Source organism: Panthera uncia, chromosome D2, assembly GCF_023721935.1.
Source record: "Panthera uncia isolate 11264 chromosome D2, Puncia_PCG_1.0, whole genome shotgun sequence".
Taxonomy (NCBI): domain Eukaryota; kingdom Metazoa; phylum Chordata; class Mammalia; order Carnivora; family Felidae; genus Panthera; species Panthera uncia.
The window spans coordinates 54,683,780-54,701,114 of NC_064818.1; the positions used below are offsets into that span (position 1 = coordinate 54,683,780).

General features: G+C 51.3%; 1 protein-coding gene across 1 annotated transcript in view; it reads left to right on the forward strand.

The window, feature by feature from the left end:
- UBTD1 (ubiquitin domain containing 1) overlaps window positions 1-15,932 on the forward strand; it is a 52,942-nt gene extending 37,010 nt beyond the window's left edge. Inside the window, exons 2-3 of the mRNA XM_049645513.1 lie at window positions 13,468-13,695; window positions 14,825-15,932. Of these exons, the coding sequence (XP_049501470.1) occupies window positions 13,468-13,695; window positions 14,825-15,210 (614 nt within the window). The 3' untranslated portion in view covers window positions 15,211-15,932. The remainder of the gene's footprint in view (window positions 1-13,467; window positions 13,696-14,824) is intronic.
- Window positions 15,933-17,335: the final 1,403 nt, after the last annotated feature.

Consider the following 17,335-nt stretch of genomic DNA (forward strand, 5'->3'; position numbering starts at 1 on the left):
TCCTAAATCTAGCATTTATACGCCTAGTAAAAACTACCATTTTTGAGCTCCTACTTTGTGCCTCACGCAGTGCTAGGAGATTACATGTAAGGTCTTATTTAATCCTCAAAAGTCCTTTAAGAATTATTGTTCCCATTTTATGGATGTGGAAACTGAGGTCAAGAGGCTCAGCTGCCTGTGATCACACCTGTGAGAGGGCGAAGTTAAGAGTCAGGCCCAGGTCTTCTCTGATTCCAGAATCACCTCTCTGTGTTCCCAGCCTCAGTTCTCTACTCTTCCCAGCCCCGCCCCTTGGCAGTAAGTTACTAAACCAACCACAAGAGGGTGTGGCTGTGGGGGGACCAAGCTGAGCCAGGCACTCCTGCCAGGCCAGCCACCCAGGCCTGGAGCTGGTGGTGAGCGGGGATGGAAGGATGGGCTTTACCTGCTCATGGCCCCCGCTTGTGGTGGGAGCAGCAGGCTCTCCTCCCTGCCAGTCTGGCAAGTAAGTTTTGTCTGCCTGTGAGTCACACAGCACTGATGAGTCAGATTTTTCCTTTCTTCTTGCCTAGAGCAGCTGGGGAGGGGGTGGGAGATTTTCTTAGGAAATAGGACCTCTCTCCCTCTGCTCTCCTACCGTCCCCCTTGCCTTGGAGCTGCACATTTTCTCTCCAGAAGTTTGTGGCTCAGCTCTGGAAGAAGAATCTTGTGTCTACAGAGGAGGGTGTCTGGGTGCTGGCCACACATGGGAGGCATGAGAGATGAGGCTCCGGGCTGAGTAGAGTCAGGAGGAGAAGGGCCCTCCTTGCTAGTAAGGAGAGTAGGTAGCTAGTCCAAGCTGTCTGACTCCAAAGCCTCTTGTTTTGGCTTACTCTGTCCCTTCTGCAAGCAGAGGCTTAGGCCATATCCTCTGGACAGTGCAGCTGGGTTTCCCCAGGCACAGGGTCCCCAGAGCTATCCACTTTTTTACCTGATGACCAGTCTGACTTCAAGCCTTGAAAAGACTGTCCAGATGGTCAGCCTCAGGCAGGCCTGGGGTTCTCCCTGAGCACCTTCCCTGCCAGGCCCCCTCAGAGGCCTAATTAAACAGTCGGAGTGGCCAGCCAGGCTGGTCAGCCTGGTTCCAGATCAGTGCTTTTCAGCCCCGGCCATATATTAGAATCACTGGGAGAGCTTTTAAACCCTTCTGATGCTCAGGCCACATCCCATAGCAGTGAAATCAGAGTCCCTGGGGGTGGGTCCCAGGCAACCATGTTTTTGATACGCCACGCTGTATTGCCTCTCGAGAGCCTGCCCTCCAGGAGCTGACAGTCAAGTTTCAGGGGCAGCACTGTGCGCAGGGAACATGCCTGTGAGGCAGTGTGTGATTCAGGGCTGGTGTGGAATGCTCACGCGCCACGGGGTCAGGGGAGGGGAGCCTGTGGGTCCGGTGGGAAGAGGGCTTGCATCCTGCATCCTGAAGGACGGAGGTCGCGACCAGGCAACACATGGGAAGGAAACAGGGAGGACACTGGCCTGACAGGGCTGGTGATTCACAGGCTGTAGATGAAGAAGGGGAAAGAATGAGTCAGGCACAGCTGCATGCAAGGCCTGAGCCTGGCTTGGGAGAGCGAACGTGCTCAAACGAGTTCTCTGTTGGTCCACAAACAGAAGGTTGTGCGTCTTGAGCTGAGCCACATGAAGAAGTGAATGAGCCTTAAAAAGACGGGGTTCCAGATCTCAGGGATGTCAGGCATCTGTTGTGTGCATGTCGCTCTCGACCACATCACTTCGCACAGAAACTCTGGAGCATTTCCGTGTCTCTGTAAGGCGCAAAGGAGAGAGGCATTCGCGTTTGGCAGATGTCCCTGGAGAGGTTAAGTGCCTTGCCCTGGGTCACACAGCATGGATCACAGTAGAAAAGGACCCAGGTCTGCTGACTCCAGGTTCACCCCACTCAAGACACAGACCTAAAGACAGACGGTAACTTGGGGCTGGCTCCCAGGAGGAGCCAGGCTGTGAGTGAGCCCTGGGATTGAGAGAATGTAGAGCCACAGCCGGTGGGGTGGGGTTGGGGATTATGGGGTCTTTTCTAGCTCCAGCTTCGGCAGTTCTGGACAGACTTGTTGTGTTCGTTGTGGAGGCAGAGGGGTCAGTGCTCAGATCGAGGAAGGTAAGAGCCCAGAGCGCCGTGGTACTGGGCAGCCCTCACCTGGGCCGGTCGGTGAGTTAGCTTAGTGCAGGGGAGGGTGAACAGGATGGCAAAGAACCCGGAGAAACCGTAGAGGAGGAAAAAGTGGGCTTCCGTCTGGAGAGGAGGAAAATGTCAACCCCGTCAGAGAGGTTGTGACTTGTTCTGTGTTGTTCCAGAGAACGGAGCCAATGGATGTTAGGTCAAAATAATAATGTTAATAATAACAATGGCAAAAACAATTTCAGTGGCCGCAATAAGAGCCTGATCTGTAGCAAGTATGGTGCGGGTGTGTGTTTGCCTTCAGTTGAGGAAGCAAGAGCCTGGCCTGGCTAGGTGTTAGGGAGACCACCCCGGAAGTGTTAGGTTAGTTGATTTATTATATATAATTTTCTTGACTGTATTAGTTAATTTTTTTTAATTTAATATATATGTATATATCTTTCCTCCTCCCAACCTCCCTAAGAAGTGGGCTGTTACTACCTTCTACTTCCTAGAAGACTAGAAAGCTGAAGTCATTTACTCAAAGTCACGTAGCTAATTTACGATGGCGTCGATGTTCAAACCCAGGTCCCTCTGACTCCAGACTATGGACCTTCAGCCCCAGTGTTTCTCTGTTGTGCTGCCTGCTGCATAGCAGGTGCTCAGTGAAGGGTGACGGTGAGACTGTTGACTTTCTCACCTCTTGGCCCATCCAACGTGATAGGCTTCCTCTTGGTGCAGTCACTGCCTCATCTCCAGAAGTGCCTCCGGCAGGAGCGTTGTGTGGGGTAGGAACTCCGTCTCCATCACCAGGCCCCAAACCAGCCACGTGGAATTAGAGTCTGTTTCTGTCAGGCTCACAGAGGCCTGGGCGCATAGTTAGGCCGCAGTGTGCTGGGAGGGCCCAGCTCTCAGATTCCATTCGTCTCTAGTGAGAACAGGAGGGTCAGGCAGACTCGAAACTCCTCCACGCTGATGCTCACTCTGATGCGCGTTCTGCTTGCTGCTTTCCCATTGGTGCATCTGTCACCTCTCACACTCCTGACATTTTAGTAAGCTAGCTATAATTCAGCTTCCACTGGCAGCAGAGCGGTTTGATAGGAAGAATTTACCTCCCATCCCCACTTCACACACACACACACACACACACACACACACACGGGCAAAAGCTGTGGATTTGGGACTGTTCACATCACCTCTCAGAGCCTCGGTTTCCTTGTCTATAAAATGAAGGGGTTAGGCTAACAGACTTTAAGGTCACTTCTGGCTTCAGGATTCTGCCATGCTCTGGGGCACCTGCCTGGGGGAGTGGCGCATGTCCGAGTAAAGCCCTTGAAGCTGTGCCTTTCGGCCTCCATGCACCTGGCCACCAGGCCCCCAAGCCCATAGGGACCCTCCTTGACAGCGGGGCTGTAGAAAGCACAGTGGCAGAGATGACCTGTCTCTCTTCCCTGGAGTCCTGAGGTAGCAAGGGGAGCTGGCCAGATACCAGAGACCTTTCTAGCAACCTCTGGGGAGTTCCTGTTTTATTTATTAGCCGCCATCCTCCCTCTTCTGCCCCAGGAAAAGTGCTGACCCTCTGCTGTGCAGCCGCACAGGGAAGCAGGCATACATCAAGCCCGCTCTTTGTCCCTGTCAAACTTAACCTCATTTAACCCCTACATCCTCCTGCACTGTGATCTGGAGACTAAGAGTTCACTACAGCAGGAGTTTTCAAAGTTTTCAAAATCACAGCAACTTTTGGGGGGAAAAAAGGATAGGAACCTTTCATTCTCTTAATTGCATAGTGATAATAAGCACTATTGACTTGGCGTGATTGCTAATTACAATAGTACTGCCTTTTAAGCATTGGGTAGAGTGGTCTCTATGATCCTTACAGCAGTCCCATGAGATGGAGGTTACGTCCGCTTTACAGATGGGAACACTGAGGTTAGAACGGTGAAGTTGTCTGCCCGTGCTTACACGGGTGGTCAGTAGCCGAAGCAACACCCCCCCCCTTCCATGTCTGAAGCCACATGTAAGTGGGTAGCCACATTGGAGAGAGAAGGTTTGCTAGTGTCTCTTAACTCATAATTACCTATAATCTAAGTTGCCAGAAAACATGTAATCAAGGTTCCTTCTAGAGCTGGTACCACTTTCACACTCCGGCCAGGACTTTGGTGCACCTGGAACAAACATCAGTATGTGATGAAGATAGGAAGGAAGATACTGGGGCACTGGGGTGGCTCAGTCAGTTAAGTGTCCAGCTTCAGCTCAGGTCCTGGTCTCACAGTTCATGAGTTCCAGCCCTACATCGGACTCTGTGCTGACAGCTCAGAGCCTAGAGCCTGCTTCAGATTCTGTGTCTCTCCCTCTCTCTCGGTTCCTCCTCTGCTTATGTTCTTTCTCTCTCTCAAAAATAAATAAATACACATTTTTTTTAAAAAAAGGATAGGAATATATTCACTACAAGAAAGGAACTGGCTGGGGTGTTTTGTTGTTGTTGTCATTGTTGTTTTGGTGGTTGTTATTTTAAATTTATATGAACCTGAGACAAGGAGAAGTGCAGTGATTTCCCAAATACTCAATGTTTTAACTCAGGAAGTACAGTATTTGGTAGCCTCAGAAAAGGAGCTGTTGGTTGTATGTCAGGTTAGATCCCAGAATCGTCCCTGAGGATTTGGGTGTTCTGTTTGTAGTTGAGATCAGACAGCCCAGTTTTCCACCAGGGAATGGGACAGAGGGATGGCTAGGGGAAGTCAGCTCCGGGCAGGGGAAGAGTTCAGTCAGTGCCTGGCCCAGGAATGCCACCTTTTGTCCTGTCTGGCCACTTACAGCCTCCTGGCCGGGGGGCCAGGGAGCCCTGGGCTGGAAGGATAAGGCAGAGAGTAGATGAAGGCCCTGCTCCCCCTAAACTCACCCCAGTAAATGTGTCCGTTGTGCGCAGTGCAGTGAAAGCGCGTACTGTCTCTGCAGTTATGTGTGCCCCCTTGTCCACACCCACTGCCCAAGCAGGGGGCCTCTGAGCAGGTTTATTTTTCTTGGCTGCACTCTCTCCAGTTGCCAAGAAGGTTCCAGGCCCTCACTGGGCATGGTTTCTGACATCCAGCCCTTCTTCCTCCAGTGGGTTTCCTCCCTGTATACCTCAGGAACTGGTTTGTTCCCTTCTGGACTCCCTCCTCTACCGCCCCCTTTCTTCCTAACTAACTCTCTTGCTTACAGGGATTCCTTCCAGACAGCTCCATCTGCTCGCCCAACTTTGATCTTGCCTCTCCCCTCTCCAGCTCTCCCCACTTTTCCTAAAGTGCCTGCTCACTTCATTCACTCACTCACTGAGTAAACAGTTACTGAGACCTGCTGCATGCCAGACCCTGGGCCTGCCCTGTGACCCCAAAGATGAACTGGAGATGAGCCCAGCCCCAGGGGGGACAACCAGCCTCATCACAGAGAACTGCAATTGCCCTGGGCTGCGAGCATTGCCACTGAGCCTGGTACAGGGCTCCCAGAGGAGCCTTGGTTCCTTCAGCCCTGCCCAGGACCACCTGGGACCTGCAGGGCCCTGGTGGTGATACAGTTTAGGAAGCCTGGCTTGTCGCTTAGCAACTGGCTCCACCCCTTTCCCTCCCTGAACCCTGGAGCTGGGCCCAGGGGGAATGAATGGGGAAGAAGGGCCCGTGCTGAGGAGGCCCCAGCTAGCAGAGCTGCTGGCAGCACTTTCCCTTTGAAGGTTACCCCAGCTCTGAGGGTCATCCTGGGCTAAGTCTAACTATAAATACCGCGCTTCCTGAGGGGATTACCTGGGCTCCCCTTCCCCTGTCTGCACCCTTCCCTGGCTGGGCTGATCCTTCTTCTGGGGCCTGCTGTTCTTTCTGACCTATTAACCCCTCCGCCAGGTGCCATACTTGAGCCCCATCTTACCAGTCCCCAGCTTCCCAGCTGTGACTACCAGGATGGGAGGGGAAAAGGAGAGATTCAAGTCTGCATCCTGGCCAAAGGGCCCTTGCAGCCCAAGATGTTGGGACAGGGAGATCCTTGTCCCTGCCTTCTCCTTCTGCCTGGAGCCTCATCTCTCACACCAGCCAGAGCAAGCCCAGACTTGTCACATAATCAGTACTCCTGGGGAGGACACTGTTGGCCTCATCCCTGGAGTTCGGGGCCTGGGGATGGAGCTTGGTAACCGAGTGTGGAAATAGAGCTTGGGGATTGTCGAAGGTATAAATAGGGCCGTCTCCTGGCTTGGGCGGACTGACTGTCCTGGGAAATCTCTGGTTCCCTTGGCTGGCCTCAGACTTGGTGTCACATCCCAGTGGCTCTGTTGTACCAATCCCCAAGGCCACAATAAGGACCTCTTGAGGTATGATACCAAGAAGCAAAGGGCCTAGCTTCTCCTGAAAGCACACCTTTCCCCTGCTTCCCCTGCCTGCCCACAGCTGCTCTCAGCCGTGATTCCTCCGTCAGGCTCCCCACCCTGTTCACTGGGTGTTCATCAGCTCCCATTTTCAACTCGGCAGACACTTGCTGAGACCCTGCACCAGGCCAGGCATGCTGTGAGGCCCTGGGGTGTTCAGAGGGAAGCAGCCGGGGCCTGTCCTCCTTCTGTAGGTTCTCGAGAATCCCCTCTTTGGCGTCGTCCTTCTGAATTAAGCAGGGCGAAGCAGGTGGTGGGCGTGCACAAACGCTCATGAGCTCAGAGACACAGCAGCTCCAGGCAAACTGGAAAGGACCTTTAGTGTTCTCTCCCACTCTTTTCAGTGCCCTCTCTTGGGGGTGGTATCACCAGACACCATTCATTATCCAGGCCAGACCACAGCGTCCACCGTCATTATCCTCCCCCGAACCAGACATTGTGCCCTGCTGCTCTCCTCCCTCTTTGCTCCAAACCGGCCCTCAGCAGCAGCTTCGGGGGTGATCCGCTGAACTAACTTATGTGATGGTGCCATTCCCACTCCTGTTTTGCTGTGTTTACAAGTGGAATCAAGTAGGTGCTTGATTCCCAACCGCTCTGATTGTGATTCAGTGGGTCTGAGGTTGGGCCCTGGAGTCTGCCTTTCTAACCAGCACCTGAGAAGATCCTAACACAGGTGGTACGTTGGACAGTCCTTTGAGATTCCAGCTTTGCCTCTGTACGCAGCAACCCACGCTCTCTGCTCAGTCACAGATACCTTCTGCTGTTCCTGTGCACGGTAATCACAGAAACCCACAGCTTTCACGGGCGTTTGGACCTCCCCGTGCAGGTGTGCACCTATACTACAGAATGGTCTTTTGTTGTTTCTTAAATCTCCCTTCTGTCCACTTCATTAAGGATAAGGACCATTTCTTTGACTCCGTCTTTGATCTGGAGCTTATTTAGGACAGGTAGAGACAGAAGTACAAGCCACCAGATGGTCCCATTGCGGAAACCAGCAGCTCCCACCCGGCCCCTAGACAGAATTGCCCAGAGTCACCAATAACGGAAATCCTAGAGGCTGTGGCCCTTGGGCTTTCCAGCTTCTCACCCCCCCCCCCCCCCCCCCCCCCCCCCCCCCCACCGCCAAAACCCCTCACTCAACTTCCCAGACTCTTCCTACTTTTCTGTGGCTGCTCCCTGGAACTTTACATACCCTTTTTCTTTGTTAACACCTTCCACTGTATTATTACCAAACTCATAAATGCCTGTTGTGGAAAACTTGGAAGATAGAAGCAAAAAAAATTTCTTTTTCACTATGCCAATCAGCTAGAACTACTGTTAACATTTTGGTGTAAATCCTTCCATTCTTTTTAATATACATAATTTCTCATACTGTTTTTTAGAAGCAAAAGCTGGAGCATAGAGCACTTGCTGTTCTGTAAACTTTTTTTGCTGTTTTGTGGACACTTCTCCACATTACTCAGCATCACAGAGTGGCTGCTTACAGAATGCGCAGGTTTTCTTTAGTCTTTCTCCTGCTGGCATGCATTGAGCTTGCTTTGAACTTTCCCTGTTTAAAACTGTGTCGAGTGAAACGGCTCCGTGGATAAACCTTCGCCACACACTTGTAATTATTTTCTTAGCATACATTCTTAGAAACCAAATATCTGAGCCAAAAGGATGCACATTTTTGAGTTTTTTGGTACCATACCAAATGCCCTCCAGAAAGTTTATACCAATTTGTGTAGCATATGAGAGTGTTCACACCCTGTCTACTGCCCAATGTTTTTGACTCAACTAACTATAAAACATCGTGTGTTTTTTTAAGTAACTGAAATTAAAAATATTCATCATCAATTTGCTTTTATGTTTGGGTTAAAAGCTTCCTTTTAGGTTTTTGTCTGTATCTTTGCCTAAATTTATAAGCATCAGATTGTAGGGATCCAGACATTTTGGCATGTCTCTTACCCATGCTTGCCTTGGGCCTGGAGAATTTTGCTGGGTATTTTTATGCTGTATTTGACTCACTGTTGAAGGGAGCCAGCACCTGGCCCAGAGGTGCCGTGGCTGCCCCCTACTGGCTCCAAAGTGCCATGACAGATGCAAAGGCAACTATTGGCTCCTGCTGTCCTTTCCTTACATCAACGCTCCCTGTTCCCACCATCACCCCCTACCCCATTCTCATATTTTCTAGTGTTTTCAGCCTGAAAGAACCAACGTACAAGGTGAGGAATTTTTAAATCGTTGCAGCCCAGATGACTGCAGGTGCTATTAACAGTTGCAGATGCGCACTTGCGTCGTGTCCATCTGTGGGTGGGTCTGTGATAGTTGGAAAGCATTCTGCTGCCTGTGTGCAGGGGAGGGGACTCTGAAAGCCAGTGAGCAAAGCATCCCTCAGGTGACGACTTTAAAAGGGGACGCATGGGGCTATTTTTATTTTAAGGAGACAGTGAGAGGCATGTGTACACGGTAATACTTCAGGTGTCCTGGTATCACCAGTCCAGCAAACTCAGTTGTCCGGAAAAGAGCCAAAACCTGACCATTTGATGGGGGGGGCGGGGAGGGGGAGAAGGGCATCTGAGCAGGAACAACAGATGTCCTGGAGCCTAGTCACTTTCTTCTTTAGGAAGCCTCTTTCTTAGAACCAGATGCTCTCGATTTTGAAAGTACTGAAAAGCTTTCTCAACCCTTGGCAGATTAGGAGCTCATTAGCTGGACCTCACCTGGACCCGTAGGAGCCACAGGTAGATGGAGACCAGTAAGGAGTGACATCTGGCAAAGAGGAAGGAGATAGGAAAATTGTAAAAATTGGCTCAAGAAGTTTAAAAGACAATCATGTCACCAAGTAGAGGGTCAGAAGTCCCACACCCCAGAGGTCCCACACCCCAGGGTGTCACTGCATGACTGTGAATCCTGGTTGATCAAAGTTCTTGCTAAAGGACTAGAGAGAGAAAGGGTCAGAAATCATGAAGCAGAGCTATTTCTTTGATCCAGGTTAAAACAATTCTGGGCCAAACTTCCACAAATAATGTTTGGACAAAACTGTAACCTGTCTCTCCGGTGCCTCCTTTCTCTTTCACACTTAAGTCTCTGATTGATCCGGTTTTGATGTCTGTGGCTGGTGTGAGGTAGGGATTCTGTCTCATGGTTTCCTGTATGGAGAACCTGTAGTCCTAACACCGTCTATCAGTAGTTCATTGTAAAGAAAAATCACCTGCGTTTCTCCTCTACTCACGTAGAGTACTTCTGATGCCAGTTTTGTGGGTGTTTTTCCCACACCAAGAAATTCTCCAGTTCTCTGTGGACACCAACTCACGTCCTACTGTTCTATTCAATTGTGACACTACCCAGAGTTGGTGCAGACCTCACAGGATGAGGGATCAATCCCACAAGACTTCCCCCAGCTTCAGTAAGTAGTGGGTCCCCAGGTTACCCACAACTTATGCCCAACTTGACTGCAAATCAGAGGTTCCCATGACCCTCTCCCTGTGTTCAAGAATTTGCTAGAGCGGCTCACAGAACCCAGGAAAACAGTTTACTTAGTACTGCTGATTTATTACAAAGGACATTTTAAAGGATACAACTGAATAAACAGATAGAGATACATGAGGGGAGGTCAGGAAATGTCCTGAGCATAGGAACTTTTGTTCCAGACTTGGGGTCTACCATGCCTCCAGCACATGGGTGTGTTTACCAGTCTGGAAGCTCTCTAAACCCCATACTTTTGGGGGTTTTGTGGAGGCTTCATCACAGGTGTGGCCAATTATTAACTCAATTTATAGCCCCTCTCCCCTCACCGGAGAATGTGGAAGCAGGGCTTCAAGTTCCAAGCTTTTCATGGAGCTTACCAAGAGCTGCCTCATTAGAACAAAAGACACTTGTATTACCCAGGAAATTCTAAGGGATTTAGGAGCTCTATATCAGACATTCCTATCACTCAGGACATTATAAAGGTTTTGGAGCTGTATATTAGGAGCCAGGTGAAAGACCAAATACTATCAGAAACCAGGAGCAGAAAGCAATATATAGATTTATTTCACATCCATCTTACACACACACCCCATCTGCAATGTTCCTTCTCATTTTAATCATGTTTCTGTATATGCCTGGGTCTATTTCTGGGCTCTCTGTTCTATCCTGTTGGCCCATTTGTCTGTCCCTGTTCCAGTCCTGCACCCACTATAGTTTTATAATTAGTGTTGGTAATGGTAGTGCAGGTTCTCACCTCAGTCTACTCTAGCGGTGGCTTTGTTTTTCTATATAAACTTTAGAATCAGCTTGCCAAGTTCCTTTGGGGCGGGGGGGGGGGGGAACCCCTCCCAGTTAGGAATTCCCAGTTAGGAATTTCCTCCAGTTTAGAGGAAAATGGACATTTTTATGATCTCTTTGAATATTGTTTCATCCCCATTCTTCCTGTTGTATCCTTCTGGAAATTCTGATTTAAAATATTAGACCATGGGGGCGTGTGTGTGGCTCAGTCAGTTAAGTATCTGACTTTGGCTCAGGTCATGATCTCACAGTCCGTGAGTTCAAGCCCAGCATCCAGCCCTGTGCTGACAGCTCGGAGCCTGGAGCCTGCATTGGATTCTGTGTCTCCCTCTCTCTCTGCCCTTCCCTCATTCATGCTCTATTTCTCTCTCAAAAATAAGTGGACCTTAAAAAAAAATTTTTTAATATTTGAAAATAAATGTTAGACCATGTAAATTTCAAGTATTATGTTTTTCAGTTCTAGAAGTCCTGTATGGTTCTTTTAATTTCCTCTTGGTCATTCTTTATAATCTCTTTTTCCCTGTTCATATTTTTAAGACTCACTTATTTTTTTTTTATTTATTTTGAGAGAGACGGGGAGCATGAGTTGGGGGACAGGGTCGGGGGAGGGGGGAGCAGGCAGAGAGAGAGGCAGAATCCCAAGCAGGTTCCCCGCGGTCAGTGCAGAGCCTGAAGCAGGGCTCGAACTCTTGGAACTGTGAGATCATGACCTGAGCCGAAATCAAGAGTCAGACGCTTAACCAGCTGAGTCACCCATGCGCCTCAAGACTCGCTTATTTCTTAAACTTGGTATTTCATAGTCTGTGTCTGATAAATCCCATATCTGAAATCTTTGTCCGTCTGATTCTTCCATCTACTGTTTGTGCTAACAAGGCTAATATTGCCTTGTTGTCTTGTATGTTGTGAGTTTTAAAAATGACACAACAAAAACAACTATGACCTTGTCATTTATTTTCCTTGGACCTTTATCCTGGGAATTCTTTGAGGCCTGGCTTAAAGTTGTTTTCCCACAAAGGATTTGCGTTTCCTTCTGCTAACCCAGGAGCACTTTAAAGTAAATGTCTGGCTTTCAGAGTTTTCTGTCTGTGCTGGTAGCTGGTAGCCGGCAAACCCGCAGGAGGGCCGTTTGTGGATTCAGTCTGACCTGAGGTGGAATCCTCACTCTGTCACTTACTGTGTGACCTCAGGCAAGTCATTTGATCTCTCTGCCTGTCCCATCATCTGTGAAATAGCTATGAACACCTAGCGCCTAAGGCTATTGTGAAGCTGAACCAGGATAATATATATAAATACAGTGCTCGCATGGGGTTCTTTCACACAATTGGTAGGGAGTGGATGGCATGGTCTTCCCCCTGAGGAGCCCTCTCCTGCCCCAGCCCGAGGGGGTGGCCTGGGGGCAGACCCCAGCTCTGGTTCTGTGCCTCGCCTGTAGGATCTGAGTTTTATCGAGGGAGCTGAGTGATTGAGACCTTCTTCCTGTGGATTATTCTGCCTTCAGCTTTGAGATGACTGAGCCTCCCAAAGCCTCTGAGACATGGTTCTGCCCACAGTCTTGACTTGTCTTGGAAGTCACTTGGGGCTAGGTAACAAGAAAAATGACACTTAACAGAATTGTTTTCTTCTTCAGATGCTGCAGGGGGATTTTTGGTTGGTTGGTTATGGTTTTTAAAAAAAAAAAATACGCTTTTTGTAACTGTATGCTAGAACATTAATAACAAGACATTGAAGTTTATCATTTTTAATCATGGGAGTATATGTTGACAGTATTTAAGTGTAATGTAAAGTATATTGGCATAAACAACTGTTAGGTCCTTTGCGTAACAACAAATATAAAAACGAAATTTAATAATATGCACGCAACTGTGTTGAGAAAAATGGGGAAAAGGAAATACGTTTAGGTGTCCACAGTGGTTATTTCTGAATAGTGGAAGTCTTGAGTAATTTTTTTCCCCAGCGGCAGCAGGGTACAGACGGCAGTGAGAGGGTGGCCTCGGCAATCAGAAAGCCTTGTGTTGGCCGCCTGGGTGACTCAGTCGGTTAAGTGTCCGGCTCTTAATTTCAGCTCAGGTCCTGATCTCACGGTTGTGGGATAGAGCCCCACATAAGGCTCCATGGAGCCTGTGTGGGATTCTCTCTCTCTCTCCCTCTCCCCTCCCCCTCCCTATTTGTGTGCACACACACGTGTGCTCTCTCTCTCCAAAAAATTAAAAAAATAAATTAAAAAAAAACGAAAGTTTTGTGTTAAGTCGGTATTTGTGTGGCCTCAGGCAGACGATAGGCTCTCTGGGTCTTTTCCCCCTCTGCTGGGTTTTGAGGATCAGATGAACAGTGGGACTAAAGGGCCTGCCCTGTGATCTGGCACAAACTGGCTCCATAAATGAGAGCAGTTTTTATTATCACACATCAACATTCTTTACAGATTTTTTAAAATTCCAAACATGTACTCCTTTGTAATCAAAGGGTACAGTTACTGAAAACAACAATAGCAGGCACTATATGTTCTGCTGACAAAAATAGTTTACATCCCCAGGTTGGGCGTGTGCAGTTTCGAGAGTCTTCCCTGATGGTGGGAAACGGCCCTGGTACTCAGGAGCCACTGCTGGGGAGGGTTGGGAGATTGCTGACAGGTGAGGGGTGGGCGAGAGGGCTGGCCGCAGCCTGGCTTTGGAGGTGCTCAGCCTGTCCCTTCTGTCCCGCCCAGGGCGCAACGAGCCCCTGAAGAAAGAGCGGCTGAAGTGGAAGAGTGACTACCCCATGACCGACGGGCAGCTGCGGAGCAAACGGGACGAGTTCTGGGACACAGCACCTGCCTTCGAGGGCCGCAAGGAGATCTGGGACGCCCTCAAGGCCGCCGCCTATGCAGCCGAGGCCAATGACCATGAGCTGGCTCAGGCCATCCTGGACGGAGCCAGCATCACCCTGCCTCATGGTGAGCGAGCAGGGCCGGGCTTTATCCCCACTGGAGTGGGGGCCACCAGGCTGCTCAGGGTGGAGGAGAGCCGGTGGCCAGCCACACATCGGGAGTTTTTCTCCGAGCTTCCAGGTGGCCGGGGTGGCTATTTGCTTGTCCATTCAGGCACCCCTTACTGAGCATGGGCCAGGAGTGGGGACGCAAGGAAAAATGAGACACGGTCCCTGTTTGTCTAATGAAGAGGTAGAAAGGCACCAACAAACCTCAAAGCAGTGTGATGGGAGCAAGCTAGAGTTGCTCAGGTACTTCGGGATCGCAGAAATTTAAAGGAACTTATAACTATGAAGGAGGATACCCACCTAATAGAATGGTTGTTAGGACTCAGAAAGATACACGGAACATCCTTAGTCCAGTCCCAGCACTCATTAGGTGCTCAAGGCACGGTAAATATATTACTACGTGCAATACATAGTCCAGGAAGGAAACTGGGGCCCACCAAGGTATAAGCCATGAAGAGCAGACCTGTGCTTTTTCATTCCCCCTTGTAACCCCGGCACCCAGCACATTCTCAGGGGAGAGTTGTTGAATGAGAACATGGAAAGTGATGCAGTTTGCCAGAATTGAACAAGCTAGCACCTGGTAGAGCCCGAAGGCCAGCCCACATCTTCCCGAGTGTACCTTGAACTCCTCTCATCTGTATGTCCAAGGGACACTTGGCTGTAGGGGAGGGTTCGGGGACTGTGGGGTGGCCATGACAGGTGTACTAGTTTGCTCGGGCTGCTACCACAGAATACCACAGGTTGGATAGCTTATTAAACAGCAGAAATTTATGTCTCACCGTTCTGGAGGCCAGGAAGCCCAAGATCTAGGTGCCAGCTGATGTGAGTTTTGGTGAGGGCCTTCTTCTTGGCTTGTAGATGGCCATCTGCTTGCTATGTCCTCACGTGGTGGGGAGAGAGCATGCCTGAGTGTCTCTTATAAAGCTACTAATCCTGTTGGATCAGTGCGCCACTGTATGACTTCGTTCAACCTTAATTACTCCCAGATAGGCTCCCATCCTCAAATACAGTAGCATTGGGGGTTAGGGCTTCGACATAGGAATTTTGGGGTTCCCCAGCAGACTCTGATTGCCCTGCTTTTCCCACAGGCACCCTCTGTGAATGCTACGACGAGCTGGGCAATCGCTACCAGCTGCCCATCTACTGCCTGTCGCCACCTGTGAACCTGCTGCTGGAGCACACTGAGGAGGAGAGCCTGGAGCCCCCCGAGCCCACGCCCAGCGTGCGCCGCGAGTTCCCATTAAAGGTGCGCCTCTCCACAGGCAAGGACGTGAGGCTCAGCGCCAGCCTGCCCGACACAGTGGGGCAGCTCAAGAGGCAACTGCACACCCAGGAGGGCATCGAGCCGTCCTGGCAGCGGTGGTTCTTCTCGGGGAAGCTGCTCACAGACCGCACGCGACTCCAGGAAACCAAGATCCAGAAAGATTTTGTCATCCAGGTCATCATCAACCAGCCCCCACCACCCCAGGACTGATGAGCCCACGGACCCTGGGAGGAGAGGCCGAGGAGGCCTCCGCGGGGCTGAGAGGCCTCCCGGCTGGGCACCAGGTCCCCCCACCCTGCTGCTGCCTCCAAGTGCTGTTACTTTCCTCAAGGGCGCCTCCCGCCGGATGGCTGCTGGGCAAGCCGTGAAGGGACCCTGCCTCCCAGGGGCACCGTGGGCCACCAGCGCCCCACACCCAGGAAGCAGTGCTGCCTCACACAGGCTTTGCCAACCTTGTCAGAGGAAGGGCAAACTGGGGTGTTCCACCCTGCCTCTCTCCCGCAGCAGGTTCGAGCCACAAGGGCCAGCCCGGAGGCGCCTGGAGCCCAGATCTGTCGTCTGGTGCTGCCGGCTGTGCTCACTCCGGTTTTCTGCTCAGGGTCTGAAGCAGCTGCTGTCCCCTTCCCCTGCCCCCACTCCCTGACTCTGCCCTGGGCCCGGTGCCAATCCCCTGGAGGGGAGGGGATGGCTTGTGAGCCCCAGGGGCAGGGAGCCCGAGGCCGGCCTCTGCCTCTCCCTGCCCCCCGGCACAATTGGCAGAGATGGGGCAGGCTGGTGGCCGGAAGGCTGTGCTGTCGTGGCAGGGGTCTGCACAGGGCCATCTCCCGGCTGTAACCCAAGCGGTGGGGGGTCTGCAGCCTGGTCATGGCCCATAACAGGTCCCTGTGTACAGACATATCTGCATATTTATCAATAAAGCCTTTTGCTCCTTCCTTCTCTCTTGCCTAGCTTTGACTCCGGCTGTCTGGCAGCTCCGTGGAGCCCCGGAGCCAGTTCTGGTGTGGGAGCAGCTGGGTGTAAGAACCCCGGCTGCTCTGTCCACAGCAGAGACTGCAGGAGCCTCGAATCACTAGTGTTCCAGGCCCTGTGTTCACACGGGTCCTTGGGAAAAACCACTTCACTGCCGAGCCCACTCTGCTTATCTTTAAAGTAGAGACGATGCCGCCTGCCTCGCCTCTTCTTCAGTTGCTGGGAGGATTAAAGGGGATAATGGATGTGAAAGTGCTTTGGAAGCAGAGGCAGCATCTCAGGAAGGTGGCGTTAGTAATCCTCGGGTCTGCTCCCGTGACACACGGGAGGGTGCTGGCTGCCCGCCCCAGCGCCTCGGCCAGCCCCCCAGGACTGAGGTGTGTGCGAAAATCCTAGGGCTGCTGCACTGCGCCCTCGGCAATGGAAAAGAAAAATCTCTGACCAATTTAGGTTATGAGCATGTGTCAGCTTGCCAGCAAGGGAACCAGAGAGGAAAAGCAGCCAGTGCCTGTCCTTCCTTCAGGAACAGTGTGCGTCTAGTCGGAGGGGGACCTTTGATCAGATGGCTTAGCTAAGGGCAGGCCGCTTGAGCGTTACAGAACCTGTGGCGTCTGTGGCTCACTGGCAGGTTAATCCTGGGTCAGGACGACCCGGGGCTCACTCCCACAGTTCTAGGTATGGAGCTGAGCAAGTTCAGGCCTGCTTTTTCTCCACTGACAGTTTTCCTTTTCAGCGAGCATGGCTGGACCTCGGTCAGGGTGGCCTGATGAAACTGGGAGGAAATGGTGTCCTCGTCAACTGGGCTTGGCACTGTACTCTGGCCCTTTTCGGGTGGCTTCCTGAAACCCCTCTTGAAGCAAGACTTTTTCAGTTTTACAGAGGCCTCCTGAGACAGACAGATGGGTCAAGGTTTGTCCGAAGCTAATGGACATGCAGCCACGTACAGATGTCTCACTAGGGGGCGCTGTGGGGCCCCAAAGAGGCAAAGGCCTGCTTGAGCTGCAGGCGAAGCGGGAGGCATCTGCTCTCACTCCTGCCCATCGCCTTGACACTCCAGCCCAGACAGAACAGAGTTTGCCTCACCCCAGGGCAAGCAGGGCCTGTTCCCGGGGACACAGGCCTGTATTGGGTCCGCACCTCTGGCTTTCAGTTGCCCTCACTGGTACTGGCTGGGCAGTTTCCAGGCATCCAGCAGGTGGCACTGCCATCAAGGTTAGGGGCAAGCCAGCGGGTTCTTTGTGCCTCCCAGCTGTCCTGGCTAAGGCTCAGCTCTACCCAAGCACTTAGGACAGAGGCTGGGCAGGCTCCTTCCTGCAGCCCCGCTCTTGGGGTGCTGGGCCCTTCAGCTCTAATAGGCAAGGGGGTG